General features: G+C 36.1%; 1 protein-coding gene across 3 annotated transcripts in view; it reads left to right on the top strand.

Moving 5' to 3' along the window:
• Positions 1-14,676, top strand: part of LOC150096907 (kelch domain-containing protein 4) — a 106,233-nt gene that overhangs the window by 9,260 nt on the left and 82,297 nt on the right. For all 3 annotated transcript variants that reach the window (XM_090408275.1, XM_090408277.1, XM_090408274.1), the window contains exons 2-3: positions 691-782; positions 9,694-9,772. In XM_090408275.1, the coding sequence (XP_090264401.1) occupies positions 691-782; positions 9,694-9,772 (171 nt within the window). The remainder of the gene's footprint in view (positions 1-690; positions 783-9,693; positions 9,773-14,676) is intronic.

The following is a 14,676-nucleotide window of genomic DNA, read 5'->3' as shown; positions in this document are numbered from 1 at the left end:
TTATTTATAGCCATTCTATGATGAAGGAAATTCTTCATAAAAGTGCTACAAAATCTTGTTTCTGTTTCCCTTGTGCAAAAATTCATATTAGTAATACTGTCAGAATGCAGAAAGGGAAGGTGTGGAAGAATTGATTGTTTTGACTGGAACTAGTGACCTGAGAGGCAAGAAATATTGTATGGGAGAAGATGTCAAACAGTTGCTGGAAGAAGTGAAAAAGAAGAGCAACAGGATGAGTCTGCTGCCATGCTATGATAGAGGCAAACTGAGAAAGATAGTGATGATAGCTAATGAATTGATGCACAGGTTGTGCAGAAGGAATGATGTAGAGTTTGTGGACCTATGGCCTGAGTTTGATGGATGGAAAAAATTGTACAATTCTGATGGATTTGTACTTAAATGGATTTGGAGCTATATTCACCAAGAGTGTGAAAGTGCAAAGTCAGGAAAACTAAAGCAATAATGGTGGATGCAGACAAGCATGCGAAGGCACTCATGAAGCACATGAGTGTGTAACAAAAAAGTGCCCTCTTAAAATCCCTCCAAATTTTTTTTTAATTATAAGAAGGCACTTCTGCTGCAGAAACTGTTTTTATATATGGTATGGAATGACTGTTTTTATATATGTATGGTATGGAATGACAAAATATAGAATGACTTTTTTTTATGGAGGTGTTAATATTTTTTTAGGAAGATATTGAAGAGTTAATTGCTAAGTTTCAGGAAGAGGACAAAAAACGCAGTTTGGTAACTGAAGAGACTGTACAGCCACCATCAGCAAGGTAATTTAAATTTTAATCATTGGAGAGAAATAGATTGAACACCTGATAAATAGTAAATGAATATATTAAAAAAAAATTGCGATATCAGATAGTTGAATTTGGATCTGAATGAATTACAGATGTGAAACTTTTCTTAAAAAATTGAAATTCCATAGTTTCAAGTTGTGAAGTGCTATCTCATGAAATTGATATTTATCCATTAAATTTCTGCAGCAAAATAATTTTACTGTTAAATACTATACTTAAATACTTCATGTACATTATTATATGTATAAGCAGTTGTCACAATATGCAAATCATAAAAATTACTTAATAGTCAGAATAGTATAAAATTGTAGCAGACAACATAAAAATTAATTAAAGTCCCTGATTCAGCAAAGTCCTATGGTATCCTATAAATATTAACACATAGAGCCAAGGCTATCTGTTTCAATGATACCAATCTTACTACTGAACCTGTCTGCCTTTTGGCTTTAGCCAATGGCTATAACCCCCCCCCCCCCAAATAAATAGCACTAAATGCCCCACCCCTCTGATCATTGACTTTCATACACAAGACCACAGTAAAACTGTCAGAGCACATCTATAAAGATATCCTTAGTGCTTAATAAGTACATTCTCCACTCCACATTCAAGCATATCAAAGTAGCAGTCCTTATCCATGCCCTTAACAAATGTAATTCTTTATCACATTCAGGAGTATATGAACTGTCCTTTATGACCTTGCTTACTATGCACAGACAGGAAGATCTGCTGACTACCACCTCAGAAACTTTATATTCACCACCATCGTTATAGTCAGTCCAGACTAGTAGACCATGTTTTAGACACCTCTTAACACAGGATTGCTACAAAGAAGTCATTACAAGTCAATTTTTACAATCAGCAGCATCTATGAAATATTCCTAAACCTCAATAGGTGTGGCAGTATCAATTTGCCAAAAGTTTGGGAGATAGTCATTCTGGTGCCAAATTAGAATTTTAGTTCTTTATGTTCTCCATTGCAATTTTAAACTATTCTCACTATTGCTGTATGTATACTGTAACAAATCGTGCCGTGAAGATTATTATCAATATTAAAAAAAAAAAATCTGACTTCCTTTGTGTCAAAAGACCCAATGATCTCATTCCACATTCGTGGAATGAGATCAACACTCTTGTGCACAAAGATCATCAAACTGTGCATTAAACTGCATTAACAGTTTCTACACTCACTATACTTTCAGGCAGTGCATTCCACCCAACCACTCTCCATGCAATAATTCTTGTCTGCCCTTGTCTCCCTCTACTCAAGTATTTTCCAAACTCTTTTACTCATGGGACACTTTTCATCTCACAGTATATTTATGGAACACATTCAAAATAATAATTTGAAATACTGATAATTATCAAAATAATATTTATATGAGAATGTGTTACTTCAGTTATGCATTATGCTTACTTACTAATCTCATCATTGTGAAGGCAGTCCACATTGCACCACCAACACAACCTGTGTCAGCATTTCATCCACCTAAACGACATATGATATCAGTTCGCTACCCCCTCCCCTCAACCTGTGTACTCCAGACTAAATTACATGTGAATGGCATATTAGATCACCACATTGCTACTTTTTCACTGATCATTACCTCTATGCAGATCTCACCAAAAGAAAGTGTTCTGCAATCTGTTTGATTATTAGTCTGTGCCAGTATATTAATAACTGAAAAAAAAATGTTAAAATTATAATGATACTAAAGTGGTATATGCTACAAATATGCAAAATTTATTTTTTTAAATTATTAATTACAATTTTTCATGAAACATTCATTCATATCTCACAGAACACAGTTTGAGAAATGCTGCTTTGTGAACAAATTCCTCCACATTAATCTGGTAACAACCCCTCACCAACTTATACATCGCAATCATATCGCCTTTCTTTATTCTATTCACAAGACTCTACAGTTATATTCCCTCATCTTTCCTCATAGCCCATATTCCATATCAAATACCAGCTTAGTGAACCTTCTTTGTACCCCTCTCTAAGATATCTTCATCTGTACTATAGTCCATATGCAGCCTGATCAAGGCTCTATATAAGAAAACCATAAACTCTTTGTCTCTACATATTAAAGTCTTCATTGTTTTCATACCCTATTGAAATCTTACAATTTAGCACTGTAACCCCTAAACTTCAAGTTTCTGTCCACCATTACTCCCAGATGTCTTATCTCTTCCACCTCTTCCAAAATTTCCTCATTAATTGTATACTCTGCATCCCGTCTTACCTGCCAGATTTCAAGACTTTACACTTTGCAGCATTAAACGCAGTTCCTTGTGTTCCTTGTGAAAGGGGCTGCAACATCTGCTCTGCAATCTTTGCTCATGATGATGCAGATATTATTGTTACAAAGGCCATTATTGTCCAATTTCATTAACATAGAAGTTGAACAGTAATGGCCCCAAAACAGATTCCTGTGCACTTCTCTTTTAGGATAGTGACTTTCCTCTTAACAACAACTCCAGATGTACAGATTGGCCTATAATTTGCATCATCCTCTTATCCCCTACTTCTCACTTTCACTCCTTTGGAACTGGTCCTGTTGCAAGATTCATGTTAAACAGGTACACCAAGAGCGCTGTTAATTTCCTGGAGCATTTCTTCAAGATATGCAGTTATATGTTTTCAAGTCCTACCACAAATTTACTCATATCTCTTGCTTACTCACTGTCAGTCTCTCCTTCACCATACGAAATGTACTCTAGCTTTTCATGATGTCACCTTCATGAGAATGAGTACATTGATTCAGCTATATTCTCTGTATCCTCTATTGCCATCAATTAACATCATCCATGAATAGTCATTCCTCTTTCTTCTACTTTCCACAAATTCAAAGAACTCACTAGTATTCTTCACTTCATTGGGTAATTTCTGCTTACACTGTACTTTTGCTGTCTTTACAAATCAAGTCACTTTTGTTGCTTGCTCTTTGTATACCTTTTCACTTTTGGAATACACCACATTGATTCTATTAAATATCTCATTATCACTGCCCACACAGCATATGTGTCCTTTTCCATTCAATTTCCCTCCACTCTTCATGCTATAGCTCCTAGTTTTCTCTTTAGCTTTTCATAATCACTGGCCCTGTAGTTCCACATATATTCCTTCTTTACTGAAGTTCTCATGTGACTGCCTGCAACCCAGGTGATTTCCCCATCGTTACTCTCATTAACTGGGGTGGGGGAGGGAGATAAGACACTCATTTGCCATCACATTTGATGATATGATCAGATCTAAGACACTGAATCCTTGTCTTAAGAACTCAAGACATTCATTCCCCTTATTCCCTGAATACTCATTTCCTTCTCTTGCTCGCTAAGCCAGTTTGCCTATACATTTCTTTGTCTCGGCATTCCCCAGCCTATAGCAACACCTAACTAAATATCTTATCCTATCAACCTCCACCACACTGCCACTTTTCTTCCTTATATCTCAAACCTTATGCTGATATAATTCTCCCCTGTCATCAGCAGTACCTTCCCCTTCTTGCCTTTTCTATTCTCACATACAATATCATATTCCTCTATTTCTATTTCCATCAGGATTTATTCTAATCCTGCCATGTTTCACTTATTCAAACTATTTTCAGATAAATAAACTCAATCACTGCAACAATTTTGTCTCCCTTATTTCTGATACTCCTGCCATTTGTAATTAAACATAGCAATTTGTTCCTCAGTCTATAACTTTCTTGGTATTTCTTGATAGCATGTGGAAGTAGCAGCTGCACGAGGCTTATAGATAACTCTTTTTTATTTTAGTAAGTTGAAAGGACTTACTTTCAACTTTGAAGTTCTGTGTGTGCTTGTTTGCAAATTTTAATATGTGATAGCCTTCAAAATGTGTCTGTACCTTTTACATGGCACTGATGCATATGAAAATGTTTGCCAAAGCCTCTTGCTTAGTGAGTTTAGCATGAGGAATATCATTTGATGTAGCGAGTATTCAATGTACTCATTGCAATGAGTGAATGGTTTATGATAATTTAGTGAGAGTTGAGAGCGAATGTCAGAAATGTTTCATGTGCAAGTGCAAGAAATGCAAGTCATGTTGAAAGTGGGAGAATGAAGTAACTAATATTAACAATGTAAGGCAGGAAAGCGAAAGTGTTGTAGAGAATACAGTGGAGTTGATACAGCAGGAGAAAGAATGAAAGAAAAAGATAATGTTGATGATTAGGTGACAGGTGAGGAGGAGGAGAGAAATAGCACACATGTGGAGTCCCTCACAAGACAAAATATGAGTTTTGAGCATCTGGAGAAATGATTGGCATGGGGTACAGCAGGAGGGAGAATGAAAGAAAAGTGAATGGGGAATGGGTAAAGTATGAAAGTGTGAGAAACTGGAAGCAAGAAGAATGTGATGTATGAAGATTCAGTAATAGAAGGTTTATTTAATGAGAAAGTAATGAAAACATGTTTCCCAGGTGGTTAGTGAATCAGCTAGTCTGCAGAGTGAAGAAGTGAAAGAATTGATTTTTTTGGATGGCATAAATAATTTGAAAAGTGAGAAATGTGCATTGAGAAAAGATATGAAAGAATTACTGATGGAAGTGAAAAGAAGAGTGAGAAAGTAATGATTGAGTCTGCAGTCTTAGAGGATTGAATTGAGAAGAAGGGCCATGATTGCTAACAAGTCAGTGAGAAGATTATGCAGGTGGAATGGTGTGCAATTTATAAATGTATGGAGTGATTTTAATGGATGAAAAAACTAGTATATATGCCTGATGGACTGCATTTGAATGGTTTTGGTGTTAGGTGTTTGGAGAGAGAGAGAGAGAGAGAGAGTGTGTTCTTCACTTCTTGGTTGCAGTGCAAAATCAGGGAAACCAGAAGTACTTAGAGGGGGGGGGTGCAGTCAGCTGTGAGTTCAGCCATTCTTGGGATAAATGAGTGTATGTATGAAAAGAATTATGCAATACTAAATGCAGCTTCACAGGTTTCAAATCTAAATGGGCTGGTAATGACTCACAAGGGTAATAATGAGTCCAAGGGGATGTTGGAATGCACATACACAAATGCCTAAAGTATTAGAAATAAAGAGAGGAGTTTTTAGCGTTAGTCAGCTCAACGCGACCAAAAATTATAGACATCAGAGAGACATACTTAACAGGAAATGATATATTTACAAAGCCAGAAGATAAATGATGTTGTATTTTTATGGAGAATAGATAGAATACAGGAGGTGTCATATTGCTGATGATAGCTTAAAAATTTCAACCAACATAATTCAGTGTTAAAGAGGATTTTAGGTCTGAGAGAAATTGTTAATTCGAGGCTATCTGGTGCCAGGTAGAAACCAAGAAGACAAAATATATTGTTGGTTACTGCTGTAGACCAGAGGTTATACCAGGATGATGCAGATCCCGTGCATTGGCAGATTAGTGCAATGAGTGCAGCACAAGCCATGCAGTTATATGGGGGAGGGGCTTCAACTGTGGAGACATAGACTGGAGGGAGGAGAGGAGGCATGGCAAGATGGAAGTGGAATTCATAGTTTATAAGGGATAATTACCTGAAACAGCATGTCATAGAGGGTATCAGGGGTTTGAAAGTGCTGGACCTGGTAATAGTATTAGAAGATGTATTGATAACCAAGGATGTTCTGCCTCCCATTAGTGAAAGTGATCATGCAGTCTGGTTCTGTGAGGTTGCTAAACCTGTGTGGAATTCTCTGTAAAGAAAGCATTTATGCTGAAGTATAAAGCTGGTAATTATAAGATATTTAGGAGGCATCTTGGAGCAGCGGCCAGGCTTAAGAAGCTTCAGGGAAAGAAAATATGATTACATGGGGATTGTTTAAGAGAATCAGTATCAGAGTACATAGAGATATGAAGCAGGATCTGCAAAAATAGAATGCATAGTCATGAGCAGTACACATTGCAGGCAAGAAGGGGGACGGTTTGTTAAGGAAGGCCAAATTAAATTATGAGAAAAAATTTGCTAAGCAGCTCAAAGTAAATTCAAAAGAGTTTTTTTTTTTTATTATTATTATTATTATTATTATTATTATTATTATTATTTAGCAAATAAGAAAAAGAATGATCACGGAAGGTTGACTTTAATCAATTCCGATGGTAGGAAGGTGACAAAAGCAATAGTTGAGTTCTTCTTAAGTGATCACTTTGCCACTTTTCATCAAGGGGAAAATTTTGCAGTTGCTGATGTGAAGGAGAATGGTGTGAGAATTGAGGTAGGTGAACAGGAGATACTCAGCATATTGAAAACTCATCAATGTGAATACAGCAGTGGGACTGGATGACATTTTAGTCCGTGTGATACCTGAATGTTCAAGAGAATTAGCACTGCTTCTGACCAGGTTGTTTAATGTAAGTTTCAGCTCTGGCAATGTTTCAAAGAAGTGCAAAGAGAAGTTGGAACTAATGGGAATGGATATGAAGCTGGTGATATTGATAGGATTGTGGTTGACAGACACCAGAGAGTAGTATATGATGGAGTAGTATCTAGGAGAATAAGAGTGACAAGAGTGCCTCAGGATTCTATACTAGGGCTGCTACTCTGTTTAATTTGTATATTAATGATATACAAATTAATGATAGGGAATGATTTAAGGGGAGTTATTCAGTTGCCGATGTAGAACTGGGGAGTGCCATAGTTAGGGCTATGTAAATATTCTGCAGGATGATTTAAATAAATTGGCATTATGGGCAAAGGGTTATGGTGTTCATTTAATGTTGCAAAGTATAAGGTTATGCACTTTAATGAAATAATGTTAGCTCTAATATCCACTTTGCTTATATAATTATGCACTTTGGTTGAAAAGATCACACACATATCACATTGATGGTACAGGATTGCTGAAATTGATGAGGTTAGTGACAAAGAATTGAAGTTCAGAGGGCATATTGCAAAAGTTGGCAAAACAGCTGAAAGGATTACTTGAATGTTGAAAAACAACAGGAAAAAAATAGGGAATGTTTTATCCCTCTTTATAAGGCTATGATTTGGCTGCATATCTTGACCTTTGCACAGACTTGGTCACCTGGGTTTCTTAGTGATCAGGTGGTGGTGGAGAGGATTTAGTGACAAGCAGCCAAGCTGGTGACCACAAGCCTGTGGAATGCTCCATGAGGATAGGTTGAAGGTTACTAAGCAGAAAGGAGGGATAGGATATGATAGAAACTTAAAATAAATTATTAAAGGGGTTCTGTAAGAGTAACACAAATGAAATTTTGCAATACATGTCAAACAGAGAAAGAACTAGGGATTACCCCTGGAAGTTGTGTAAGAGTGCGCAGATTTTTTACTTGGAGAGTGGTTGATGAGCGGAATGGATTGCCAGAGCTGTGATTGTCCTAACAGCTAATGAGTTTAAGGAGAGATATGATATTTATTTGTGTGTGTGTGTGTGTGTGTGTGTGTGTGTGTGTGTGTGTGTGTGTGTGTGTGTGTGTGTGTGTGTGTGTGTGTGTGTGTGTGAGAGAGAGAGAGAGAGAGAGAGAGAGTGAAGGTTGTTGTTTTTTCACCTGTAATGTCTTCTGACTGAATTGAGATACCCATGTAATACTAATAACCACTCCTACCCATTCCACCCCTTATCTAACACCTGCTTATCTTTATCCTTTGCCCAGTGCATTTCCTTTAAATCAAGTACTTCTTATGCACACTAGGCCATCCCATTCCTGTGCTAAACAGTAATGAATGCATTCATTTCTATTCAGTACTGGAATTCACTCTCCTTATACTATCTCCATGGCTCTCCCTGTTTTCTTGTCCAACTTTCATTCCTGTTCTCACATTCTCATCTGTCAAACTACATCTATCTATCTCCATTCACAAAAAAAAAAAAAAAAAAAACCTACTCAATTTTGTTTAATCCACTTTCCTGTGTATTTTCATCACCTGTAACTTTTGCTGATACTTCACCCTTTGTTTACTAACAGGATTAAGTAATGCAATATCATTAGTGAACCAAAGAAATTTAAATAGTTATGTATGAAAGACAATAACAATTAATAAAATAATAGTAAATAAAAGTAAATAGTAAAAAATAGTAAATAAAATCTATCTGAATAAGTTTGCTTCTGAATGGAAAATATTTATCAAGAGTGGATGCTTTATCTAAATGAAACCAATAAGTCCCATTTGATTTTTATCCTAAAAAAAGTAGTCATTGCAAACTTACTTCCTGAATTGATTTAAAGATCATACTGTATCAAAAACTTCTTTTTATTTATTATATCAAAGTACATGGTGGTTTTGAATAATAATAATAATTATTATTATTATTACACAGGTATCTCCATGGAGTCAGAAGATTCATCGAGGTAGATCCATACTAACCTTTATACACACAATACCTATCATACCTCTCCTTAAACTTGTTTAAGGAGAGGTATGATATAAAAACTCCTTTAAATAACTAAGTTTTTATCATGTCCCCTCTTTTCTGTCTAACAACTAAAATTTGCAACCTGCAAACCTTCTTTCTATCCTTACAGAGCCATTCTATAGACCTATCACCAGCTTAGTCACTAGTTTCTGAATCCTCTCCACCACTTCCTGATCCCCAAGAAACCTAGGTGACCAAATCTAACAAGTAAAGAGAGGGACAATATTCTCCCTTTCTTTACGTGTTAGCACATTTTTCAACATCCAAGTAATCCTTTGAGTTATTTTGTCAACTTTTGCAGTTCCTTCTAAACTTCAACTCACTTTCCACCATTAACTGCAAGTTTTCCTAGCCAAACCAATCCTCATCCATCGATGCAAAGCACAGTGTGTAACTTCTTTATCTTTACTTTTTAGCATGATTTTCAACTTCCAAGTAATCCTTTGTAATAATATATTTGTATTTATTTCTAATAATACTAATATATTTTATTTATTTTTTGTTGTATAGAAGTAGCTTCACTCTGAATGCCCACCCTGACAGAGATGAATTGATATTGTTTGGTGGTGAATATTTCAATGGCAATAAGGTAATGATTGTAACAAGTTAATTGACTTTTATTCAGTTGAAGGTGAACATTAACTTTCTTGTTTCATAGTTAATTTGCTTGCATGTTTATTGAAATGTTAGATACATGATAGTCATCACTCCGTTTTAGTGTGTGTGTGTGTATATATATATATATATATATATATATATATATATATATATATATATCCATTTTAGCTGTGATGACTATCATGAATCTGTAAATAAATGAATTTCCATAAATTCATTTAACTTGAATGCCTACTGCTTTTGCACTTATATGCAAAGAATAACTATATATATATTCATTATTCAAATTAATCTAAATTATATATATATATATATTTTTTTTTTTTTTGCAAAGCATTGGCAGAATGCTGCATGATAAGTTGATATTTAAGTTGCAACATATGGGTTTAGATATCAGATTAGTGAATCAGATTGGAAATCAGCTGTGTGATAGATATCAGAAAGTTGTGTGTATGGGGAACAGTAACATCACCTCTGTTAACTTATTCCACTTAGTAATCACTTTGTACAAACAACAACAAAAAAAACTAATCTTTGTTACTCACCAATAATAAAAAGCAAGTACCATCACACTTGCTTTTTATTATTATTATTATTAAACTGCAACATTAAATTGGCACCTATTAACCTTTGCCCACCAGCTGTTCAAATTCTGCTATACGATTTCTGCATCAACTTTGTTTATTACGGTCCCATCCAGTTTGGCATAATCAGCAAACAGCTAGATATATTCCATCTAATCATCATCATTATCAGTAACGTGCAATTACACATCACAGAACCTGGTGGCATGCTTACTTATCCACTTCATGTTTTGTTTCTTCCAGATAGCTCTGTTTTGAGCTACCAATTTAACTTTACTCCAGCACTCCCAGACAACTATTCTTCGTTTTCCTTTCTGGGATCCATGTCAAAGCCACTCTTGGAATCTCTGTCATCTGCATTTTTTCATTTCATTGGTGATACGTTTTTTTCAGTTTATAAGTCATCATTCATTATATGTAGGATTAGCCAAAATATTTGTAATATTTTATGCAGACATTTTGTTTGAAAACTGTTTAATTTATCTTCTTCTTTTTTTTTTTTTAAGTATTCATGTCTCTGATCCATATAATAATATGGCCTTAATACTGCAATGAAAGATCTTTATTTTGGTTCTATTATGATATTTATAAGGGGCAACATAGTTTTGTGAAGGGTAGATCTTGCCTTAGCAATTTGCTCACTTTCTATAATGAAGTAACAGTGGAGTTGGATAAAGGAAATCCTTTTTCAGTGATCTGCTGAACTTTGCAAAGGCATTTGATAAGATTCTGCATAAAACTCTGTTGCATAAATTGCCAAGGCCTTTGACAGGATTCCACATGGAATTCTAATCAGTAAATTGCAGCATATGGGAATGGACATAGGGTTGGTGAGATGGATAGGAGGGTGGTTGACGGAGAGATATCAGAGAGTGGTTTACTCGGGAGTAGAGTCCACAAGACGGCCTGTGACTAGTGGTGTGCCACAAGGATCTGTTCTTGGACCACTGCTGTTTAATTTGTTCATAAATGATATAGGAAATGATCTGAGAGGAACAGTACATTTGTTTGCGGATGATGCGAAGTTGGGTAGGGCAATAGTGAATGCAGATGACGTCAAAATTTTGCAGGATGATTTGGATAGATTGGAGGTCTGGGCTAAGGAGAATGGATGTCAGTTTAATGTGGCAAAATGTAAGGTTATGCATTTTGGGATGAAAAGATTGGCAGCAGTTTACTGCATTGGTGGAACCCTGCTCCAGGAAATTGATGAGGCACGAGATTTAGGAGTGTTGGTGGATAAGGAATTGAAATTTAGGGGACACATTGCAAAAGTGACCAAAATAGCTCATCAAATCACTTGGTTGCTGAAGAATACGTTGAGAAGTAGAGACAAGCAGGTTATTGTTCCTCTCTATCGAGCCTTGATAAGACCCCATCTAGACTACTGTGCTCAGATTTGGTCACCTAGGTTTCTTCTTGATGGGGAGGAGGTGGAGAGGATCCAGAGGCAAGTGACCAAGATGATAGAATTTCTGTGGAATGAACCGTATGAGAACAGGTTGAGGATTTGTGGGTTGCAAAAATTGGTTGATAGGCGGAGGAGGGGAGATATGATTGAGACATTCAAATTACTGAAGGGTTTCTATAAAATTAATCCAGAAGATATTTTTGAGAACAGGGCTGGTTGTGGGAGGACTAGGGGACATCCATGGAAACTGGGCAAAAGTGTGGTTAGTAAAGGTGTTAGAGCTGGGTTCTTTACTTTTAGAGTAGTGAATGAGTGGAATGCGCTCCCTGAGTCTGTGGTGGATGCTGTGACAGTGAATGAGTTTAAGGCGAGGTATGATAGATACTGTATGAATGTCAGATAGTTGTGATGAATATGATTTGGGGCCTCCCTCGATGAGTCTAATGACTCCCTGGAGTTGCCCGTAATAATAGTAATAATAATATTTGAATGATTTCCATGTATTAATTAATTTTCTTAAAGCAGTATTTGCTTTTGTCAATCTTTGCAATTGGTTATTGTCAGTTCCACCTTCAGTATTATTTACATTTGCTCCCAAGTATGTAAAATTTTTAACTTCTTCTACAGCATTTAATTGATTTTAATTTCTTTGTGGCATTTGCTGTTTAATTTAAGGACTTCTGTTTTTTAGTCATATTTATTTTTAAAACAATAAATATGACCAATCAAAGAATAAATAGGTTGGGAGTGAAATGGTTGCACAACCTTATCAAGTAAGAGATCCACAAGAAGAAGATGATGTGGAAAGAATATGAAAGGAGTTATGAAATATATAAAGTGGAGGCCAGAAAAGTAGCATATAGACCAATCAGAATACCGGAAGTGGTGGTTAAGGTTCTGGAAAAATTGATAAAAATTAGAATTCACGACTGGGTGGACAGCAATAAGATTCTTTATAAGGGGCAACATAGTTTTGTGAAGGGTAGATCTTGCCTTAGCAATTTGCTCACTTTCTATAATGAAGTAACAGTGGAGTTGGATAAAGGAAATCCTTTTTCAGTGATCTGCTGAACTTTGCAAAGGCATTTGATAAGATTCTGCATAAAACTCTGTTGCATAAATTGAAGCAAATGGGTATGGATCCAAGGCTAGTGATTTGGATTAGAGGGTGGCTAGTGGATAGATATCAAAAAGTGGTTTATGGTGGAGCAGAGTCCAGTAGAAGGCAGGTGACTAGTGGTGTACCTCAGGGCTCAGTGCTTGGTCCTCTATTATTTAATTTGTACATCAATGATATTGGGAATACTTTGAAAGGAGATATCCACTTGTTTGCTGATGATGCAAAACGTTACTATATTAATGGAACTGAACTGCAAGAAGTTGATGAGACTTGGGAGTTATTGTGGACAGAGAACTTAAGTTTCGAGGGCATATTGCAAAGGTTGCTAAAACTTCACATCAGATTACATGGTTATTGAAGAACACATTGACAAGCAGGGATAAGGATGTGGTTATCCCACTTTATAAGGCATTAATAAGACCTCATTTGGACAATTGTGCACAGATCTGGTCACCTGGATTTCTTGGTGATATAGAAATGGTGGAGAGGATTCAGAGGCGGGTTACGAAAATTGTTGCAGGCCTGTGGGATGTCTCTATGAAGATAGATTGAAGGTCTGGGGGCTTGAAAAACTAGTTGATAGATGTAGGAGAGGGGGATAAGATAGAGGCATATAAATTATTAAAAGGGTTTTATAGGATTGATACTGATAACTTTTTTAAGACCAGTGCAGGAAGGGAGCAAACGAGGGGTCATCCATGGAAATTGTGTAAGAATGTGGTTTACAAGGGTGTTTGAACTAGATTTTTTGCTTGGAGGGTTGTAAATGGGTGGAATGCATTGCCAGAGGTGGTTGTGAATGCTTCATCAGTGAATGAGTTTAAGGGGAAGTATGACAGGTATTGTGTGAATAGCGGTTAGTATGTTGATGCTGGATCTCCCGCGAGAGTCTTTTGACTCCATTGAGGCACCTTATATATAATAATATAATAATATTGAGTGGAAAGCTAAATCGTAGTGTGAAAAGAAATTGGCTATGCAAGCTAAAGGATAAAGAATTTTATCATTATGAAGCGAGCAAAAGAAAGAAGAATGTGGAAGAATTACTTTATTGAATGCAGATGGTACTCTAGTGTCATAAGCTGATGAAATATTTCAATTAATGAATGCTCAGTTTGCTAAGATATGTCAACTAGATGTGTGTAACATGGTGCACAGTGCTACTGCTACATTGGATAAAGAATTAGCAATGCATAAAAATGAGGTTGAAGAACAGTTGCATAACCTGGATAAGAATTTGTGAATAGGGACAGATGGAATATCGGCATGTTTGCTAAAGGAATGTTCAACCAAATTGGCTAGGCTTTTCACATGTTTTTATAACTTGAGTCTCAGCTGAGGAATGATACCACAAGAATGTATGATAGTGGATTTACTAAAGGAAGGTCATGTTATTTTATAGCAATGTGTTACAGCCAAATTGGATAAAGGGGATGAATTCACTATGATAATCAGGGACGAATATTCCAGGTGTGCGGTGCTCATCCACTGAATACCAATATCACTGATATTATATTTTTGCATTTATTCCTGTTAAAGACTCTTCTAATTGTTTCCAGACTTCGCATGATTCCTAAAAGTAAACACAATATACTAATGCTTCATGAAGAGGACATTTTTCGATGCGTAAACATCGCATCACACTCACGTTTATAGCTGGGGTGTGTGCGTTCAAAATGCATATACCTTCGAGCCTTTTGAAAAGATGTCAAATGCTTAGCGTTCTAGTAGTTTTAAACTGCTCAGAAGGAAAGGCAGGG

The sequence above is a fragment of the Typopeltis vanoorti genome, chromosome 18, assembly GCF_054136105.1.
Source record: "Typopeltis vanoorti isolate ZY-2024b chromosome 18, IOZ_Tvanoo_1.0, whole genome shotgun sequence".
Lineage (NCBI taxonomy): Eukaryota > Metazoa > Arthropoda > Arachnida > Uropygi > Thelyphonidae > Typopeltis > Typopeltis vanoorti.
This window is presented reverse-complemented; position numbering and strand designations above follow the sequence as displayed.